The sequence below is a fragment of the Balaenoptera musculus genome, chromosome 12, assembly GCF_009873245.2.
Source record: "Balaenoptera musculus isolate JJ_BM4_2016_0621 chromosome 12, mBalMus1.pri.v3, whole genome shotgun sequence".
NCBI lineage: Eukaryota > Metazoa > Chordata > Mammalia > Artiodactyla > Balaenopteridae > Balaenoptera > Balaenoptera musculus.
The window spans coordinates 35,575,323-35,597,495 of NC_045796.1; the positions used below are offsets into that span (position 1 = coordinate 35,575,323).

The following is a 22,173-nucleotide window of genomic DNA, read 5'->3' on the forward strand; positions in this document are numbered from 1 at the left end:
CTTGAGACTGTTTTTGCTGCTTGGTTCCTAAATCACTTTTGGTTATGGTGAATCAGTCCCCACAGCTTCTGTTTCTAAGAAAATTATACAAGCAACATGGAGAATGTCTGTGAACTAGAAATAACCACGTAGACTATTCATTTGGCTCGGTAGTTTCCTTTTTATACTGAATGAAAGCAGTTGCAGCATAAACGTATGCCAGCATTTAACACTGGAACTGGGTTAGAAATTAACATGTGAAGAATTTAATTTGCAGTTCTTGGCAAATTCATGAAGCCTGCTCTTGAGAGAAACCGTGCCTCCTTTTACTGTCAGCCGGTACCACCATCCTCCTCTTTGACCTCAGAATCTCATATTTCATATTCACTCCTTAGTTCAGCAAATATTTTTTTCAACATCTGCTGTGTGGCAACTATTATTCTCATGGTGGTGATGCCACACTAGGACAAAGTCGCTTCTTTACAGAACCTAAAGCATGGCATTTGCCAACTTGTACTTTGTTTGCATCCCTGTCTCCCACGCTAAATTGTGAGCTTACTAATGGTAGGTACGTTATTTAATTGTGTATCCAGCTCAGTATTTGGTACATGGTAGATATTCATGCATACAGTTACTATTCATACAGAGGAACTTTATTTTAATGGTGGTGAGAAATGGAACTGAGCACCAGAGATCAATACTGCTGGTCCATGAAAGGATTTGACACTAGATGTGTATTTTTTGACCTACAAAGTGTTATTTGTTTGAATTTCAATTAGAGCCAGCCAATAAAATGGGGGAGATTTTACATAACAATCCAGATCTCCTGCTTCTTTTGAAGAAGCCTACATTCCTAATTCCCTCTCAGCCGGCTCCTTTAGATGGAGCATGCCATCTCCATTTTACTATAACCCCTACTATTCCCTACTGTATTACATGTGTGTGGAAGACTGTATATGAACATGTGTATTATGTTTGTCTACATGCATGTGTGGTGAGGAAAGAATGAAATTCTTCAAATTCTACATAAATCCACTGAAAGTTTGTCTTTATATGCTTATAACAACCTAAGTCCAACTGCAAATAATACCATACTCCTTTTTTTTTCTTTAATGATGTAGAATGCTAACAAGGATTTTTCATTTGAATAATATAATACATTGAGTTATCAATCTAAATTTTCTCCAAATTGCTTTTCTGCATTTTTATAGTAGGTTTCCTATATTTCTCAAATCAACTTGATAATTGCCAGCTACTCTTCCATTGTGATATATATCCCCATCCAGAGTAAAATATATCTAAATCTATCTGGTTTGGGTTTTTTTCCCTCCCTTATGGCTATTAAACTAACACTTTTCATTTGGCTTGGTTTTATCATAGGAAATTAGGACACTTAAAAATATAAAATTGAATTAAAATTGTAGTTTACCACACTAAATCTATTCATGCTTTATTTCAGCTATCTTTAAAGAGAAGAGGAAGCAAAGATTTGCCAAAATCTGAAAAGAAGGCTCAACAGACTCCCACAGAGGTATGTGGAAATAAAATTTCAGCTAGTACATCAAACATCTCTAAATGTATATAATAATAAGCTACATCTATAAGTAGACATAGTAACCAGATACACTCATGTAAAACAGAGTTAAATTAGGCATATCAATTATGTAGCTGTAGATGCAGGAGACAATATAAAGCATTCAGTATCTTTTCTTTAAAAGCTAGCACTAACATCCCTGTTATTATTGCTTTTGCATTGTAAGCACACAGCAGAATGTCATTAGTACTTTATGTGTTGCTACATTTAAGAACTGTACCCATGGTGCTAATCTTGTTCACTCATAATTAATAAGGACAATAGAATAGCTATTCCTATAGTATCAGGAGAGAGTAAAGAAAGGAATGTTGTAGGAAGGGTGGCAGAGTGGAGAGAGAGACTCCTGATGGCTATGGAGAGTCCTAGAATGAAGTAGTTCTCTCTACCAATGACTGGGGAAGCAAAATAAAGGAAATTAAGGAATAAAAATAAAACTTAAAACATGTCTTCAACGTGGACTTAAGAATCTTAGAAACACAGCCACAGTAAAGACTAGGTCTACTTTTAGGGTGAGCAGAGGTGCTGGTGGATGTAATAAAGGAGATTTTAAAACAGAAGAGGAAATATTTAGGGACAGCTATGATATTATGGCTCGTTAAAAATACTTGGCTAGATATTGATTTTTAAATGTGTAAGTTGGAATCTATAGGCCTGTAGCATATGTACTTTTTTTTATTCTTACAAGGGGTTTTCTCATTAGATAATAATTTTAACTAAAGCAATACTTAAATATTCAAAATTTGAAAAAGTTGATCTCACTTTTTTAAAAGCATAACATATTAATTAATTGTTAATTTTCCTCTTCCTCACTCTCCCTGCTCTGTCCTTGGTTAATTTTTCCCCTGGTGCTGGACATGAACATTTATAGCAGTTCTAGAATCCCAGAGTCTCCAACCAAAATCATCTCCTTTTTGCACCTTTCTCATCATCCCCTTAATAAGTTCATATATGCTCTGTCACCGCAACTCTCCCACTGTGTCTTTGCCATAATTTTATGCATCAGTTCTCTTCCCCACCTCACTGAGGGAAAGGTGCTATATGCTCCCCGTTCTAAAACTCTTAAGTCAGCTTTAATCAACAGTTTATTTTTTTTAACTCATGTTTGTCCTATTCTTATACTTCCCATGGTAAAGCTTATTTATTTTTTTCAACAACATTCTCTAATCCAGGAATTCTTAACTGTTTGTTCCTGGCTCTGTGGACCCCCACTCCGTGTGCACAGGGGCACTTTTCTGCAAAAGACATACGCAGCTTTCATCAACTTCTCAGTGGGACCTGGGACCTTACAACAGTCAAGACATGTTGCAATCCACCAGTTTTTATTTCATGCACATAAATGTCCTGGGAAATTTACAAGGACGCTATTATGGCCTTTGAAGTCCCTGCTATCATTTCCAATTCATTTACTTTCAGAGGTTATTACCTGTCGTTTTTCAAAAACCCACCCCAGGAGATTGATCGGACTGTCTCAGATGGGAGATCTCAATTATAAAATAGTCCATAGATGATTCTATTGCTCAGTCAAGGTTGAGGACCATTGAGTCACATACTTATGTTAGGGCAAGCATCCCATATTGTTGTAATTCATATTTACATATTCATCTCCCGTACTTAGCCAGGGCATATTGTAGGCAGGGGCTATCTTATTCAGCTTGCACTCATCAGTGTCTAGTGTCTGGCACTCTGCAGCGGGATCAATATGCGCTTTTGAATACTCCCATGTCCCCCTTTTCTAGATGAGCCATATGAAATTGCCAACATGCTGCTGGTTCTGACCTACACAAATGGCAATTTCATATGGTTCAACCTGCTATTATTTATATAGCTTTTTATTTCATTTTGTTCAGTTTCTTCTATGTATTCCTCACATGTTCCTCCAGCAGCACAGTGACTTTATATACTGAGAAATGGTATTGCATAGCAGTTAAAAACAGTAACTTTAGAGTCAGGTTGCCTACATGGAAATCTCTGCCACATACCAGCTACATGGCCTTAGACAAGTTGTTTCCTCATCCTTAAAATGGGGTCATAATGGAGAGTTGTACAGATTAAATGAGTTAATATATGTAATTTATCAGAGTGCAACTTAGCTTCCAGTAGTGGCTAGGTTAAAGCCAAGCTCAGTTCACTTCTTTGGGCCCTCATCATCTTTATGTTCCCCTTCCTCTTATGTCATCTGTATCTTCTTAAGACTGAGTCTTTAACATACACAAAAATAAGAGACAGCTTGCTTCACATCTTAAAGCATTGTAATGTTTCTTGACTGGCATTCACTGTGAAAAACAGGAGCAAGTGTTTCTGATCAGTTACATTTCAACCAGGCACTTTCCATACAATCTCTGATTTTAATGATTTCACATTTATATATGGGATTTCCCTGCCCAGTTCCAAACAGAGCCTACAATAGTTAGGTTATAGGATGAGGATGCAAGGCACATTGGCATACAGGATTCTTAAACTTTTGTCATTGTAGAAACTACCATACTTGGTATCTTGAAAAGACTTCTCTTAAAATAAATAAAATAATCATCATGCCCATCATTCCCCTTCCTTCATCATGACTTTGTTACATGCAATATATGTCCAACTCTTAAAATACTTTTCATGTTTTCATCCCTTTGGGCAGGAGAGCTTACACGTACACAAATCAAATATCCTCCTCTTTTATATTTGCTTTACATAGTCCAGCGAAGTGTTATTCTGTTCCAGTCTGTGATTTATATCACATCCATTGCTGTTTTGGTTAGATTCAAAGTGCAGTATTATAACATTTTTTTTTCTTACTAGCAAATAAAGGCCTTGCCTTGCAATCAAGGACTTTGATACAACATGCAGCCCAGCTAGCTTCCCAATCTCACCTGCTCTACTTCCCAACAGAGCCTAGTCTAGATAAAAGCATGTTTGATATACATATTGTTGGTCACCTTTTCAAACATTATTTCTAATTCTGGCTTTAATGACCTTTGACTCTCCTGCTCCCTGCTCCAACTTTTAATCATTTCTTCTCAGTCTCCCTTTCTTTTTTTCTCCTCTTTGATTGCCTCTGAAGCCATTGCAATAACTTCAACCATCACCTCTATGCATCTCATCCTCATGTCCTCCCCTCTGGGCCTGAGCTGTCCTCTAGGTCCGGCGCTGTAATCTTGGTAATCTGGGGCCTGAGATTCCACATGCCTGTTGATAGATGTTTCCACTGGATATCCCTCCACCGACACACCTCAAAGGCAGCATTTTAATGTACTTAAATCCATATTCTTCCCATAAAACTTGATCCTCTTTGTTCAGTCTCTGTCCCTATTATTGGCAACATGGTCCACCAAGGCACCCAAGCTCAAAACATTGGGGTTATCTTTGACTCTTCTGCTGATGTGATGTTAGACATTGTAATATGTCCTTGGTTTCATCCTCACTGAATTAGTTCAGGGGCCCGAACACATAGTCTCTTGCAGGGCAGCTTCTTTCTTCCCTTGTGAAATGGATTCTCACATCGAATCTTTCTGTGACTTATATTCTTATCCTTCTTTTTCACTATGCTCCTGGAGTTCTCTCAGTTCTCTGTGCTTCTCTCTTTTCTTCTAAACCCCTTCTAAAGGGAAGCATACAAGCCAGCACATCTGATTTTGTTATTTTACCTCATTGCCCTACTTTTTTCCTCTCATGCATCTTTTCTAGACGCAACATGTGCAGTGGAAAAAATATTATTTTTGGAATCAGTCTGAATACAGATGTGCTCTGTCACATCAATTTGCGCTCTACCATGTAGCTGCCTTATCTGCAAAATAGACATAGTATATCATCTTCCTCGCGGGGCTGATGTGAGGATATAATGATATAAGGAATGTGTTATTCAGGCTCTGCACACTCAGCAACTCTCATACTAATTCTTATTAGTGGATGGGAGCAATAGGAGCCCAGTGCCCTGCTCTCCATCTCTTCTCTCACAAAAGCTCTGGGCCATATTTATTGAGCATCTCTGACAGGAGCTCATTATTCACCTCACCTTCACCATCAGTGGTTGCTACTTTTTTACCAAAATTCATCTCAAACACAGCTGACTCAGTTCTGGAAAAGGCATTTTTACTCCTTCCCATTTTTTAAAATGAGGAAGCCAAAGTCCACAGAAGTTACGTGGTATGCCCAAAGTGCATACTTAAAAGAGAGTTTTGGGAAATTGTCCTTGGGAAATATGTCCTTGGACATAATAATGTGTTTTTATATTAGCTCTCTGAGAAAGAGTTGATTTCCATTTTTCTGTTTGCAGTTTTCCATTTAGTTAATGATTAGGGTTTGAAGGTTGTCCTAAGAATGTGTGAGAAGAACTTCTACAGGGTCTACTCCATCATCCTTTTACCAGGCAGAACTAGTTCTATCCATTTCAGACTGATGGAAATAAATCCAATTTTAAAAGTGATCTAGATGGAACACTTACCAATTTCTTCTTGGATGGACCATTCCAGTGTTAAACTTTCCCTACTTTAAAGCCCTTTCAGAACAATTCTCCCTTGAATAAAGATGGAGGACAGATTACTTGCTGTATGGCCGAGTGATCATGTACCAAACTAAGCTTTAGTGTCAGAACCGAATTCCAATTTCATCTTTGTCCTTTGCCACTTATGAGCTATGTAACCTTGAACAAGCTATTGAACATCTTTAAACCAGGAATTTTAATACCTACTCATAAGCTTACTCTGCACGTTAAATTAGGTCATACATGTGAAGAACTTTACAGTATCTGGCTGAGAGTCAGAGCTCAATAAATGGCAGTGAGTACATATTAAGCACATGCTCCTTCCAGGGAAGAGGTTTCATATTTACTACAGTCAGGGGAACTCAAAGCATGAGAAAAACAAAACAAACAAAATGAACATTGTTGAAAATGACAGCCAAACAGTTGTCTGCAGTGAGAACGTATAATTCTCTGAATAGTGATGACCACAGTTTTTCTCTTTTTATATTCCCTTCCCTTTTTGTTTCCAGGATGTAATATTGTCCTAATCTTTTCTCTGCCAAAGAATGTAAATGATTTGGAAAAATTGTACAGCATCTACTTCTCTGTCTCTCTGTCTCATTAAATCTTATTTACAAGAAAAAGGGGTTATTTTTGCAGGTGTCCCTTTTTGGTGGTCTTATTTACATAAAAATGATCTCCTGTCCGCTTCCCTTTTTTTTTCCCCAAATGAGGAGGACAAAGAAGATCTGAAATGCCAGCTGCAGTTCGTGAAGGAAGAAGCTGCTTTGATGAGAAAGAAAATGGCCAAGATTGATAAGGAAAAGGACAGATTCGAACACGAGCTCCAGAAGTACAGATCCTTTTATGGGGATCTGGACAGTCCTCTGCCTAAAGGAGAAGCCGGGGGGCCTCCCAGCACCAGAGAGGCTGAGCTCAAGCTGCGGCTGAGGCTGGTGGAGGAAGAAGCCAACATCCTGGGCAGAAAAATCGTCGAACTGGAGGTGGAGAACAGAGGCCTGAAGGCGGAACTGGACGACCTGAAGGGCGACGACTTTAACGGCTCGGCCAACCCCCTCCTGAGGGAGCAGAGCGAATCCCTGTCGGAACTGCGGCAGCACCTGCAGCTGGTGGAAGACGAGACGGAGCTGCTGCGGAGGAACGTGGCCGACCTGGAGGAGCAGAACAAGCGCATCACGGCGGAGCTCAACAAGTACAAGTACAAGTCGGGCGGCCACGAGAGCGCGCGGCACCACGACAGCGCCAAGACCGAGGCCCTGCAGGAGGAGCTGAAGGCGGCTCGCCTGCAGATCAACGAGCTCAGCGGCAAGGTCATGCAGCTGCAGTACGAGAACCGCGTGCTCATGTCCAACATGCAGCGCTACGACCTGGCCTCGCACCTGGGCATCCGCGGCAGCCCCCGCGACAGCGACGCCGAGAGCGATGCGGGCAAGAAGGAGAGCGACGACGACTCGCGGCCGCCGCACCGCAAGCGCGAAGGGCCCATCGGCGGCGAGAGCGACTCGGAGGAGGTGCGCAACATCCGCTGCCTCACGCCCACCCGCTCCTTCTACCCGGCGCCCGGGCCGTGGCCCAAGAGCTTCTCTGACCGGCAGCAGATGAAGGACATCCGCTCGGAGGCCGAGCGCCTGGGCAAGACCATCGACCGGCTCATCGCCGACACCAGCACCATCATCACCGAGGCGCGCATCTACGTGGCCAACGGGGACCTGTTCGGACTGATGGACGAGGAGGACGATGGCAGCCGCATCCGCGAGCACGAGCTGCTGTACCGCATCAACGCGCAGATGAAGGCCTTCCGCAAGGAGCTGCAGACCTTCATCGACCGCCTCGAGGTGCCCAAGTCAGCGGACGACGCCGGCGCCGAGGAGCCCATATCCGTGAGTCAGGTACAGTTCTGCCTATTGCGAGCCACGGCGATGGCGAGGCTGGTCCGCGGAGCCGCGGTCCCTGGAGGGGCGACTCCGCGCACCGACCTCCAAGCCCCGCTTTAGGGAAGTCCCAGCTCAGAGCCTCTCTGGGCTTGGAAGCCCCATGGCGCACTTGTTCTTTCACACTGTCCTTCTTCAGGCCTGAGGTTTTTCGTAATCCAATCGCTTAGTAACTATTCTCCCTCTGTTTTGCTTAAAAGGGAAATTTACCCGCCTCCCCATCCCCCCACCCCCAGTTTTTGTGTAAAGATGAAAGGATTTCTAAAATATATTATTATTGAAGGTCGACATTTTCAGTATTACTCTACTGATTCTAATAGATTGAGCTGCAAGAACATTCCGAATAGAAATCTTCAATTGCTGATCGGTGGTTTTCGAGCCGAGATTCAAATTAAGCTTAAAATATTTTCACATCACTAAATGACCAGGATTGATGCATAACTCCTGGAAAGAATGTAGAAAGCAGAGGTAAAGAGAGATGGTATTGTGTCTGGATCCCTGCCAAGAGGAGCAAATAGGAGCCGCTGATGTACCTGCCACACATCGAAGTAACATGATCTTTATTTCTAGAGAAAATCACTGTCTGCTCTATAACGGAGAATCTCAGGACTGGGGAAGGAGTGTTATACCTTAGCTTTAAGGCAACACTAATTCAGAGAAATAGTAATAACTATTCCCGAACAGGGAAAACCAGCATTTTTCCTTCATCCTAATTGTAGAGGCACACCCGATGAGTTGGACTGATCTGCTCTAGCCAGGTATGGTGGCCAAAGACTGATGCATTTTGTCAGGGTTAAGCACGGAAGAGAGTTTAACAGGCAGTGCTACTCCTCTAGCAAGGCTGGTATCTTGTATCCCTTGGAGAACCCACGGAAGAACAACAGCATGCATGGCTTTTAAGACACGCAAGAGGGTTAAACTTAAAAATCAGTTTATACACAGAAGCATGATATTAGATTAACTGCCTGTTAGTCACAACTAGAAAAATTGCAACCCCATCGCTTATTTATCTTGCATGCTGCTTTGCTTTGCTATTTAAAAAAAAAAAAAAAACTTTTATAATAAAACTTGTTGAATTTCGAAATGTTAAAGATTTTTTCCCTCTATGTATTATATCACATAGTTGGTTTTTAATTTCCTAGTTTCAGATTTTTGAATACTTTGAGCATGTGGTTTTTCAATTATACTCTCAGGGTGAAGAGATAGAAATCAGAGTGAGAGAAAGTACTGTACATAATAGTAGGTTTTCAGACTTTGTAAATATATATAAGGGAGGGTTCTCTATCGTAAGTTGAATGAATGCTTAGATTAGTTGATATAAACTTAAGTTTTAAAAATTATTATTAATGAATTCTTCTTTTTGTCTTTGCATTTACCTTCCCAGATGTTCCAGCCTATCATTTTACTTATTCTCATTCTTGTATTATTTTCATCACTTTCTTACACAACAATATTTAAACTTGTCTTCCTTTTTACACTGTTTTTTGTACTGTAAATCTTTCATCATTTACCATTCATTGTAGTATTTTCAGTTTGTTTGTTTTGTTCACCCTTCAAGACAAGAAGTAAAAGAAGTATAATTTCTGTAGTAACCAATGCTATAAAAACACTGAAGACTGCTTATTTCTTTAAAAAGACACATCTTACCACTACTAAATTCAATAAGAAGCCTGAGCATTAAATGTTTCAGGTAAGGGAGTAAGTATGACTTCTCTTTTTATAAATCATTTTAATTTTTACTTCTTTCTTTTACATCTTGATTTGCACTCTTCTTAAATCACTGTAAGAATGACTGTAAAAATTGCCTAGGTCTCTCAATTGTTTCTCAGTATTTGACTATTATGATAATTCAAAAGCTGGACATTCACAAGTTGGTCACATCTTAGAAAATATATAGATTTATAAAGTACTTTTGCTAGGTTGCATCAGACTAACAACATAATTTTGATAACCAGTAAATATCAATGAAAATTATGGTGAACAAATGAAATGTGACCATCATGGGAACTAAACTATTTATTGTGATACTGATGGTGTTCTGTCTAAAAAGATGTGTTTGGAAGCATGAGAGTGGATTAGGCCTTCGTTCATTGAGAAAGTAATTATCTTCATCTTACTAGATTTGACCAGCTTCAACCATTCCAACCAAACCAACCATTTCTGCATTTACCTGTTATACTTGGAGCCATATATTGCTAATCAAGTTTTTTGCCTGGAGTCCTGTCCTCTATAATAGGTTACCACACAGAACTGCTTCTGGAGCAGGAAATATGCTAGAAATACAGTATATTAAATATTTTGAGTAGGGAAAAGAATAGTCATTCTGTAGAATTTCATTAAATCACAGTCCAAAGCCAGTAGCATAGTTCCAGTGGGAGTTGCTCTCTAGACAAACTTACTTTGGTGAACCTCAACATTACCCTTTCTCCTCCTACCTAAAGTGGCCTGGATAGGTTTCCTGTACCCAAAAGGTCCTATTCTGTCCACCTCATTGGCAATTTACAGAGTGGAAAGCTGGACTGCGCTACTGCCACCAAGATTCAGAAATACTAGCACTCGTTGACATCACAGATGTAGAGATACTTGCATGTTGGTTGGTGGATATGAAAATCTGTAGTAAAGTGAAGTATCTTGCCCTCAGCATAAAAAATAATATATGGAAAATCTTTGCTCTAATACAACATTTGGCACTAGCAACAGTCTTTTGAGTCCTCATCCCCCAGCACGTCAGTTTCCCTTTGAGTATTAATTTAATAAAAAGAAAAACTACATAATAGTCTAAAATTTAGTTTATAATACCTGCTCTTAATCTCCATGGTTTTCAATTTAATTTTGGTTTTCATTTGGTTTTGTTTTGAGGGGAGGAGAGACTGGGAGTGAGGAGTGGTTGACCAGCAGTTTGAATCTGTCACTACATACTTGCGGCTTTTTGTCTTAGAGATTCAAATGGCTAGATAGAACTTCATGACAAGAACAAATGAAATAACATAAATGCTATACTTAATTATTCAAGTGTTACTTTTAAAAAATTTTCATCTCAGGAAAAGCAACCACTTTAAAAATCAAAATTTGTCTGTTAGATCCTTGGTCAACCCCTAGACCACCATCTCAGAGGAACCATTTTGGCAATGGAAGTGGAACTGAAGGTAAATGTTTGAGGCTGAAATTTATCTGAAATATTTATTACCTTGGGAGCCCGATACAGCCAGCTAAGCAATGACTCTCAGCTACCTATGGAGCATTTGGTAGCTTATGGAGGTGTTGCCGGTTCCAGTCACAATGACTGGAAGCTCATTGGCATTTAGAGGAAAGGGGTCAGAATTTCAAATAACTGTCCGGCCCAGATTCCTAACATTATCCCTGTGGAGAAGCAGGGCATGCAGTGCGCTTGTTCACCTCAGAAGGATCGTGGATATTCAGTACCCTGTGTGGCTTTAAGAAACTGGCTTTAGAATTGAAACTTTCTTTACCACAAGGAGAATCAAGAACTAAATATCTAGATCAGTGGTTTTCAACCTTAGCCACGCATCAGAATTCCTGGCATGCTTTTAGAGTTGAGACCCTACTTCACACTAATTGAAACTGAATGTGTGAGCCCAGGCATTTATATATATATATTTTTAAACTCCCAAGAACCAATTCTTCAGATGTTTGAATTATCAAAAATATGTAGATACAGCTTATACCAAGGTTATAGTAAACCATGTGATAATAGCTGTATAGAATCATCAGTTGTCTAGGTTTTAGTAGACCTTAAAGTTCCAGGCATTCAGTGGATATCTGTATCCTCTCTAGGGCATTTCCACCTTTGTCATACGGCCTTTGCCACAAGTCCTCTAATGACAAAGCAGTTCTCTTTCCACACTGATGATAGTGTTAGAAAACTCCCCTTTCATTCATACAGGTGTTTAAAGCAAACAATATCAGAGAAGACGAATAGGAATAATACATGACAGAAAGGAGAACTGAGGTCAATATTGTGTGTGTGCAGGGTCACACACACACTTGGAGATACAGACACATGTGAATGCTGAATTAAAGCCTCAAGATGATCTCACACACACACCCTAACAAACCACCACTTTGTCATTATACAGTCAACTCTGCCACAAAGCTTCCCCATGTGATCCACAGAGAGGATATGGTGTCCCAGCAAGAATGATGGATGCCAACTGATTCTACCCTCCAAACCCAGATGAGAAAGCATACACACAGAGATGTGAGAATGGAGCAAAAATATAGAGCATGGATCCTTTGTCTACTTAACAAACATTTTGAAGTGTCCCTATGTTAGGTATAGAGGAAATTGAGGTTCAGTTTCTACTTTTTCACAGCTTTTAATTGATTGATTGACCAGGACAGACATGTAAACAGCTAACTCTGACATGTACTCTTATTGAAGTGCAAAAAAAGGTTTGTGGTTGCAACTTATTGTTCATTGCATACCTGAGAGCATGTTAGATTTCCCTAAGAGAACACAATAAAACCCCTAGGCATTCTTGGTTGGAATAATACCATAAATCAATGCAGGGGTGGTACATATACCTCAACAATATCTTGTGACTTGAACAAGAAAGGAGATGCTAACTAAGGGATGGCTGGGGTAACCAAAACACCAGCCTTGCCCTCAGATCTCTTGTGAGGAATTAAAGTCATCCTGGCAGCAAGGGTATTAATCTTACCTATGGCTTCCTAAGGCATTGACTTTATAGAAGAATTTCATGACAATTTTGAACTCCATCCAGGTTCTTCATATATGCAACCCCAGTAAGATAATGATGAGGGGAAACAGGACAGACTTGGAGGCTCTTTCCAACTGTGCTCTACCCACTGCATAGCCGGCTTCTCAGTTTGTGCCTGTGTGTATGCACACACCTCTACACACTGTGGTGTGCAATAGGAAATGCACCTAGTGTCAGAGAATTCAGACCTGCATCTCTCTTAGGGGACTGCTGGGGGCCGGTAGATGGAAGGTGGTCTCAGCAAACTGCCAGCAGGCACAAGGTGACCTTATCCCTTGCCTTCTTCTCCCTGGAACTTCAGGCTGTTCTATGAGCACCAAGGATCTAGGGTGCATCTCTCCCTTACACCACAGGGCATAGTCATGGGAAGAAAACTTAACAAAGATGGCACCCAAGACCTCAGAAAGAGAGTCCCCAATATCTCCTTCCCCTCCCCTTTGATCCTGTTCCTTGCATTGTCTTTGTTGTATAAAGCTAGCCCTAAAAGAGGAACACCCAGGCTCCTTTGTTCATGAAGAAAACAAAATCCTCCAATTATTGAGCCAAGGAATCTTCTCATGTTTGCACCTTTGTATCTGTGCTATTTAAACATCACACTGAAAATAAGTTCAAACAAACAAAAAATTCCTTTGTGTGCACATTCTTGGGTGTAGGAAGGAGTGTCTTTGGTAATTTGGCCTAGATTTAAGAAAAAAAAGAATTCAATTGGCTACTTTTAAGCAGAACAGGCTCAAACTCATAAAACAAGGGAAAATTCAATGCTCAGCCTGGAATGTGTATTGGCTTGCATTCTCCAGCCTTCATTTCAATCTGTGTGGTAGAGTGGGATACGGTTATTTCATCAGCTGCCAATGAAGTTTGGAATGTCAATTTGGTAGCTAAGCCTTAACTCTACATATTCATGCGGTGTTGGTGGCTATATTCTTATAGAACCACAGCCCACTTTCCTCTGGTAGAGTCATGCTTTGGGTGAGATGCCCTAATTCAATATAAGGATTGAAGAGAAAGTGGTAGAGGATAATATCAGATAGTGGGAAAAGTTGACAGCACTTTTAGGAACCACTTTCAAGTAGAGTGCTGTTATAATCTCGCTTGATCAGAGAATAGGAGCAGCAAAGGCAACACTTGCCTGTTAAAAAGAAGGAAAAATCTCCACCTTACACTTCCCACTGTCAAACCAGGCTGTGATGTCTCAAAGAACCTCGTCTTATCTTATGACTCAGGTGGTTATGTTTACTAAGCTTAAATGTATTGACATTTCTTGATTATTCAATTTCATTGTTACAGTTATAAAAGGTTTTTTTAGTTCATAGTTACCTGAGTTTTCCTACAGCTAAATCAAATACCATGAAAATCCAACATCTGAAAATAAAATTGTAAGATTTTATAAATTCATAAAATTTACTATAAGAGTATATAATCAGTGGTGGTTAGCAGTTTTTCAGCCTTTCAAAAAATATTCATGTAACTGTTTCGACTTGTGGATGAGAATGCTTCTTTGAATGTTGTCTAAACCAAAATTTCTGTTTAGGGTATTTCAAGTTCAGTTCATAATATTTTGCTTTTGTTTTGATTCTTTTTCTTTTAAATTATCAGAACATTTTTAGGCAGATTAGGTAAATAATTTAAAAGTTTTATCTTGTACCAAGATAGATATTAAATAAACAGTATGTTGGAGGATTGCACTAATTGAAAAACTAGAGCCTTTCAGAAACGTTTAGAAGAGTTACTCATTTCACAAAATGGGAAGGGACCCTGAAGTATTCAGGAATGATACGACTATTTCAGGAGCTTTGTTATACTGCCGACTCCAAAGATGGAACTCTGGAAATCATTGATTCTGAAAAAGTGTGCTTTACATGTTTATTTTCTGTAGTCTCTTCTGAGTGTTTTGAGTTGAGCTGCTTATAAAATCTGTGTTAACAAGCAAGAGGCATAAGTGATCATCGAAGGCTGACAAACATTTGTTCCTTTCTGAGATTGTTCAACATAATGTACCTGTGAAGGCAGCAAGTCAGCTCTTTGAGTTCATGTTGAAAGTTCCTGCCTTAACCAATGTGTTTGAAAATTTAAAGAGTCTGAGGGGCAGAGAGAAGCTCATCAGTTTGTCCACTTGCCTCAAATGGCTTAGTAAGGAAAGAGAATTTAAGAGCTTTTTAAAAAAAATACCTTATAGTGTCTTTTATTTGTTAATGTCAGAAAACTTAGTTTAGCATCTAGTTTGTAATTCCCTTTCTTTTTCATGAACACGTGCAATTTTTGTACAATCCATTCCCTTTGTCATTCCCTCTGTATTATTAACTCCTGGACAGATAAAACAGACTTAGACTATTTAAATAGACATCCTATGTGTCAGCCTAGATCAGTCGTTTAGAACTTTGAAGGGGGGAGGGGATGGTAGTTAACATAATGAGTCAGCAAAATTAATTTATTCTGGATTTTGGAACCTGAGCTCCTTTACCTGAAAGGAAATGTGTATCTGCAGAGGCACCAGAACCACCGTATGGAAGGTCTTAGCATTATTCTACCTGCTGAGACTCCATGTAGTGGAAAAAGCCCCAGGAAAGCAGCCGGAGGAGGTAGTTGAAGGAAAATGAGGATCCCCCAGCAATGGACCTTCAAATCTTGGAGTGAGAAAGCTCTCCAGGAAGTGAAACTCATGCCTCTGGTCACACTTGTCACTTCCGAGGGAATGTGATTTATTCCCAAGTAGCTATTTGTTTGAAGTACTCATATTTGTGGAAAGTAGATGGATTAAAAATAGTAGGGGAGATGCAAAATAATTGGAAAAGAAAGAATGAAGGAATCTTACTGTGCAAAATATTTCAGTGGCAACGACAACAAAAGAATATAGTGTAAGGGCCAAGCATAGGCGTCAAGGCATTGTTAGAGTCTCTGTGGGCTTAACTAAGAGATCTTGGTGTAGAGAGTGGGTCCAGCTGTCTCTGCAGAAGTCCTCTGATTGGAGTGGACCCAAGACTACACTGAAGTGTGGCTGTGGGCCTCCCTTCCTGGACCCTCATCTCCAGATCCTTTACCGTAGCCTTCTCACATCATGATGCCACATTTCTTTGCACCTGGGCACCAAGACCTCTCACATTAGCCCCTCAAAATCTAGCACCACTCATACAGTTCCTCTTTTTGATCTTCCGTCTCTCTCCCTGCTCCACGGCCCACGAATGAAAAAGACTACTTTCCCCGGGCTCCGATCAAAGCTTACCTATATTGACTGTTCCTTCCAGCCCTTTTGTGTGTTAGCTGTTCCTTTTTTTCTTTTAGATGGGTTTGTAATCACAGCAATTGAGTTATCTAAACTTCAATTGGTTCCTCTTTAGAGTTTCTAGTTCCTTGTTACAGTGCTCTGCACTTCTATCAATCATCTTTCTTACTCCTTTAGCGTTTTTATTACCTCCTTTTTGAACTAGGGGTCTAGTAGTCTGGAGAGATCTGTTTCATTGCTTGTTCTTTCAGGGGATTTCTCTTGTTCTTTTAGTTGGGAGTAGCAGCTCTCCTTTTCTGAGCAAAGTTGTGACTAGCCAGTAATCGCTTCCTTTGTCAATGGCATTTGATTAGACAGTTACTAAAAATATAACACTGTCTCCTGAAGGTGATAAATCTAACATTTCTGGTAGAAGATATAGGTGGGGTAGCAACACCCTGGGATGGGGCAGGACGGGGAGAATACAGATCAGTTTCTTTGTCCTTCAAATTATACTCCCTAAGTGGCCTCTCTTAGCCCTGCTTTCCTGCTAGAACTTCCTAACAGAAGTGACTCAGGGTGGCCCTCTTGTGGTGGACAGGCATTCCCAAGGCCCTTTTCTGGAATGAAATGAGAGGTGGCCCTAGAATGGTTCCTGTATTACTTAGCTTTTGTTGTCATCATTATCAACATCTCCCAAGTAAAGAATCTGGAAATAATATAGTGAGATGCTAAAAACAAATTTGAAAACCATAGGAAGGATCTGTCTCTAGTCTTAAATAGCTCACGTTTTTAAAATGTTTTATTGTTTTGTTTCTTCAAACTATAGACCAGTACTTTAAAAAATAAAATAAAACAGATAGTTTGAAACTGTTTCTTTTGAATATTTCTGTCATCTGGAAATGCCTGTACATAAGCCCCATGACAGATTTGCTTGGCTAAAAAATCTGTTGACATGTCACCATCCCTCAGAATAGAAGAGACAGCCAGCATCCCATGATTCTAGGGAAAAACATCCAGCAGTGGGAAAACAGCACATTAGCTGAAACACAACAACCTAAGCATGTAACTTCCATGGATAATAAATACTTTGTGTGTGACTCTCTTAATTTTATAATCTAAAACAGATTCTAATAAGTGTAAACATATTTCTTTTACTAACACAGAGTCCGAACTCTGTCATTCTAGGACTCAAATAACACAGGACCAAATTTGACAGACTCAGCTGTAGAACTTTATAAAAATTAAGAAAACTGGGCCTCACCACTGGATGGTCTAGTTCAGAAAGTGGAGGAAAGTTCCAGCTTTAGGAACTTTTTTTTTTTTTTTAATATTTATTTATTTATTTTTGGCTGTGTTGGGTCTTCTGTGCGAGTTGGGTTTCTGTGCAAGGGCTTTCTCTAGTTGCGGCAAGCGGGGGCCACTCTTCATCGCGGTGCGCGGGCCTCTCACTGTCGCGGCCTCTCCCGTTGCGGAGCACAAGCTCCAGACGCGCAGGCTCAGTAGCTGTGGCTCACGGGCCTAGTTGCTCCGCGGCATGTGGGATCTTCCCAGACCAGGGCTCGAACCCGTGTCCCCCGCATTGGCAGGCAGATTCTCAACCACTGCGCCACCAGGGAAGCCCCAGCTTTAGGAACTTTTAAATAATTCTTTGAGTGATTGCAGTGTGCAGCAAGGCCTGAGAGTAACACAACACAGAACTGTGGTCCCCTTGGTGCAATGCTATGGAGACTACCAGGAGAAGTACTCCGCATTTGTTTATAAATTTGTTTCAAGGAATACTCGGGAAGTGGACAGTCATGCTGCAGGTCACATTTCAGGGATCTTCAGAGTTGGTGGAACTTGTTGAGGACAAAGATTTGTCTTTTTCTTCCAGTCCTCAGGATCTAACACTACACCTGGCCCAGAGCTGGTGCTCACAAATATTTGTTAAGTGGAATGTTAATTGGAATGCCCAAGACCTCTCCCTAAGAATGGAAGATCGTTTAATGCTCAAGAGAGTTCTGCTAAACAACTGAGATGTATCGTAAAGCTCTTTGAAAAGTGTAAAGGGCAGACATTATTCTAGAAGGAAGGTTTATTTTAAATGCCACAGGTAATAGCTTCTTTTTTTTGGCTGTGTTGGGTCTTTGTTGCTGCACGGGCTTTCTCTAGTTGCAGCGAGCAGGGGCTACTCTTTGTTGCGGTGCGCGGGCTTCTCTGCAGTGGCTTCTCGTTGCGGAGCACGGGCCCCAGAACGCGCAGGCTTCAGTAGTTGTGGTGTGCAGGCTCAGTAGTTGTGGCTCGCGGGCTCTAGAGCGCAGGCTCAGTAGTTGTGGCACACGGGCTTAGCTGCTCCGCGGCATGTGGGATCTTCCCGGACCAGGGATCAAACCCGTGTCCCCTGCAGTGGCAGGCGATTCTTAACCACTGCGCCACCAGCGAAGTCCCCTAGCTTCTAAATTATAATATGCAATAAGAATGAGTTCAGTTTTTCAAAGTCACCTCTTTTCCAATTTTTTCCATATCGTTTATAATGAAAATAGAAATATGATACCCCTTTAACTGGTAAATATGTTTAAAGAGTAAAAGAAGAAGGGGCTGAAAAACTATACAAGCAAGAAATCAGAAGCCACCCAGTATAAAGAGATAAATAAGTAACTGCTTCGTGGTGCTTCAAGATCATCCTTCAGACAGAAAACTGTAAATTAAATGTGCAGTGGTATACTAAAGGCAAAGTTGGTGCATTTATCCCTAGATTTTCTTCCATCACTAAGTTAAAATTCTTTTGTCTTCGTATTCTGACTGACGATTTACATTATTGAAGGATACAAACCTCTTTAAATAAATAGCCATGAAGATAAATACTCTTGTTATATGACTCCTATGTTATACTTGGAAGATGAAGTATTAGCTCCCTCATTTGGGACTTAGAAGAGAACTGAATTTAAGATTTGATAAAGCCAGAAATAAATGTCTCACGCCCCAAACTCTTATCCCTGGGTTCTATTCCCTTCCTTGAGCCCCTTGGAATTTTAAACTTTAAGGCACTCCTTCAGGAATTAGAAGACCTGGATTCTATTCCTGGCATTGCTAGTTAGTGCCTTTGTGACCTTGAGCAAATGGCTTAACATCAGGGCCTCTTTCCTCAGCTGTAAAATGAGAAGCTTGGCTAGATGATTTCAGGAGTTCTTTCTGGCTCTAAAATTCTGTAAGTCTGGAAACACCTGCTAGTGACATTTATGCACTCATTGCTCTTTCCCCCTTTCCAAAATGTTTTAGTTTGTGGCTTAATAGCATCATTTATATAGATCTTTTCAAACCCTTTCCAAGATTTTCTTTTTTTGTTTCTTGATAGCAGCTCATGTTTCTACATTTACTTTACATTAAGAATTGTTACATGCATTTCTTTACATATTTGTTATACACTGAAATAGGATTAGTATGATATCAGATATGAATGATTCTTCCAAATTCTCTCTAATATATAGAGCAATAATTTGAGTCACTTTCATATTTGAAGGTTTAAATATTTAAATGGATTAAAAGTGACCTGGATTGTGCAACAAATTGCATTTTTTTCCATAAGGTTTTCAGCCATTTGACACCTGCTTGAAAATGTCAGGCGCTTCAAGATGTCTGAATATCACTATAGGGCTGGGTATACCAGCATCTGTTTTCAAAATCCATTCGTTTTATGTACATAACAGCAGGAACTTTTCTTAAAACAAAGCTTTCTTAGAAGTTTTTAGTGGAAAGGTTCAGAAATACCTGAGCTGAGTATTTATTGCCTTTGTATGCTGTCATCTAATTGCATTGCTTTATTTCTCTGGGGTATGAAATATAGCATGGAAGTTTTAGCTAATATACATAAAAAATTATTCAACAGAAAGGGTTGGTAAGTACTACAATTAATGGTAGACTGGGGTGAAATTCTGTCAAAGTTTTTTGTCCCTAGTTTTTTATTCTATGTTTGATATAATTTAAGGTCAAATTTACCATGACAAGAAGCAGATGAAGCACCTGCAATAAATAATTACTGGGACATCCATGAAAAAGGGCATTGAAACAGGTGCTATTGAGGGATAATATAGAGGATAGCACAACATAATTCCTACTGCAATTAACTACAGATTATCTGAAGTTCTGATAGGGTGTAGAAAACAGTCTCAATTTGATTTACCAATGACACGTGGAAATTAAGAGGTCTGGAGTGGAAGAGAGGTCCGGAGTGCCCTGATAAGGGCAAAGGCAGAATGAACTAACATTTCTTAAGTGCCTGGCACTGTAAGTACCCCCTCATACTCGTACAACATCTTTACAAAGTAAATATAATTATCCCCTTACAGAAGTAACAAACTCGAAGTTCACACAGATAAGTAGTGGCAGTAATTTGAAACCAATATCTCTGTGACAAAATTCCAGGGTCTTCAGTTAGAGAAACCGGTTCCAAGACCTACTTCTCTGCGTGGTCAAGTTCCTGTGAATTTTGGCAAGATACTCTGCCTCTTTGAACCTTGGTTTTATCAGTAAACTTGGGTTAATATCTACAGACACATTTTCTGTGAGAGTGAGCTAAGATAAAGATACATTAGATATTAGAAGTACTTAGCACAGAGCCTTGCAGAGAGCGGTCTCTCCATGAGTCATCACTATTACTACTCTAACTATTATTGTTGTTGTTATTGCTTTTGCGATTTGGGGGCGGAGGGGGTGGGTTGCTTTTTTTTTTTTTTTTGGCTTTTGAGATTTTGATGCCAGGCTTTCAAAACACAGAGTACGATTTCATTCAATTGTCCTACATGTACTAAAGTCCTACTATGAGTAGGTTATTCTTAGTAAACTTTTTAACTCCCCATGAAATATTTATCTGGAATCTGGAAGCAGGCAAAAATAATGTGAGAGGGATTATGTAATGCTTTAATGACCACACAGACTTTAGACTTGAGGATAAGCCCTTATTATTTAAACTTTTATGTAGCTTATTTGCTGAATTAGGCTGCAGCACACCTTCATTGAAAACAAGTACATGGGTATCTCATTGGTTTTTTCCTTACCACAATAAGTATCATCTTTTCCCATGGGCTCTGATTTCCTCTAGCAGAAAGACATCACCATCACTATAGATATAAGCAGCAAGCTGCGATAGGATCACAAAGAACTAGAAGGCTGGTCTTCATATATGCCATTTCTACTTTATTTCAAGACAGAAGTTTGATACCTTTTCACAAATCTTTTGAGATTATATACATAAAATTTCTGCACATATTGTTCTGCCACATCCAGACACCAACTTCCAAAGGCACCGAAAAGTACATTTTGAAAAGGGGAGAGAGGTAGGCAAAGAGATGATTCTTGGCTGTAAAAAAGGAGTTAACTTTTCCAAATAAATGGAATGTAAAATTGGCCATTGTCATTGTGTGATATTAACACCAGCTCTTTTGGCAAGTTTGGAAATACTGGGCTCCCTTATAAAAGTTAAAAATGTCCTGGACCTGGAGTTGTTTACCCGGAGTGGGAGCTGCTCTAAAGTTACAGAGCTCTGGTTGGAAGAGATAGCTTGAAGGCCGCCTCCGAGAAACTGACGTCACACTAGCCTCAGCTGCTGCTGTGACATGAGCGGAGCAGCTTTTTGATTTGTGAAATGGTGGAGGTTTCAAAGGGACTTGTCAGTATCTCTCTGTTGAATGGTTGGACTTATTTTGCATTCCCATTTTGTGCAAAGAAGCAAGATTCACTGTGCTGAGACTTTTCTCTTTAAAACAACCGGCTGTCCTCCCATTGCTAGATTGACCAGTGGTCGGACATCCATAGGATTTCTCCCCAGAGCAAAAAGGTATGTTTCTTTCTGGCAGTTTGAAAGCAAGTGACTAATTGTGGTAAAACATAGAGGGGCCGCTGTTGACATATTTGAAACTGTAGATACTGTTTAAGTGGAGGGTGATTTCAACATCTGCCTGATTCAGTGTCTGTGCCTTGGCTTAAAAACAGTGGGGCAGGGTGCGTAACGGATTTTACTGACTCCCAGGGAAGAGAAGGTCCAGCTGCTGTGAGTGGATTTCCTGACTCCGGACTGATGGTACCATCTGCTCTCTGAGACTGTGTTTTTGAAACACTGCTTCTCAGTACTTTGAACACCACTTTCCCTACCATAAGATTTCACTAAATTTATTTTTTAGAACACTATTTTCATTAGGATGAAGACTTTTTAACATTTGCAGAGTAAAGTTCACAACGATTGAAATTGCTGGTATTTGAAAATTGCAGTGAAAAATAAATCA

At 40.0% G+C, this 22,173-nt stretch overlaps 2 protein-coding genes across 4 annotated transcripts in view; both read left to right on the forward strand.

The window, feature by feature from the left end:
- The window catches only part of SOGA3 (SOGA family member 3), a 60,379-nt gene that overhangs the window by 33,536 nt on the left and 4,670 nt on the right, over positions 1 to 22,173 (forward strand). Inside the window, exons 5-7 of the mRNA XM_036871427.1 lie at positions 1,439 to 1,510; positions 6,755 to 7,930; positions 9,357 to 9,662. Coding sequence (XP_036727322.1) covers positions 1,439 to 1,510; positions 6,755 to 7,930; positions 9,357 to 9,467 — 1,359 coding nt within the window. The 3' untranslated portion in view covers positions 9,468 to 9,662. The remainder of the gene's footprint in view (positions 1 to 1,438; positions 1,511 to 6,754; positions 7,931 to 9,356; positions 9,663 to 22,173) is intronic.
- Positions 7,793 to 22,173, forward strand: part of KIAA0408 (KIAA0408 ortholog) — a 35,544-nt gene continuing 21,163 nt past the window's right edge. For 2 of the 3 annotated variants that reach the window (XM_036871430.1, XM_036871429.1), the window contains exon 1: positions 20,625 to 21,728. Coding sequence is in view for 1 of the 3 variants with exons in the window: in XM_036871429.1 (XP_036727324.1) it covers positions 21,580 to 21,728 (149 nt within the window). In the remaining 2 variants the exon portion in view is untranslated. Of the gene's footprint in view, positions 7,931 to 20,624; positions 21,729 to 22,173 lie in introns of those variants that run through there. The other variant, XM_036871431.1, reaches the window with a different exon arrangement.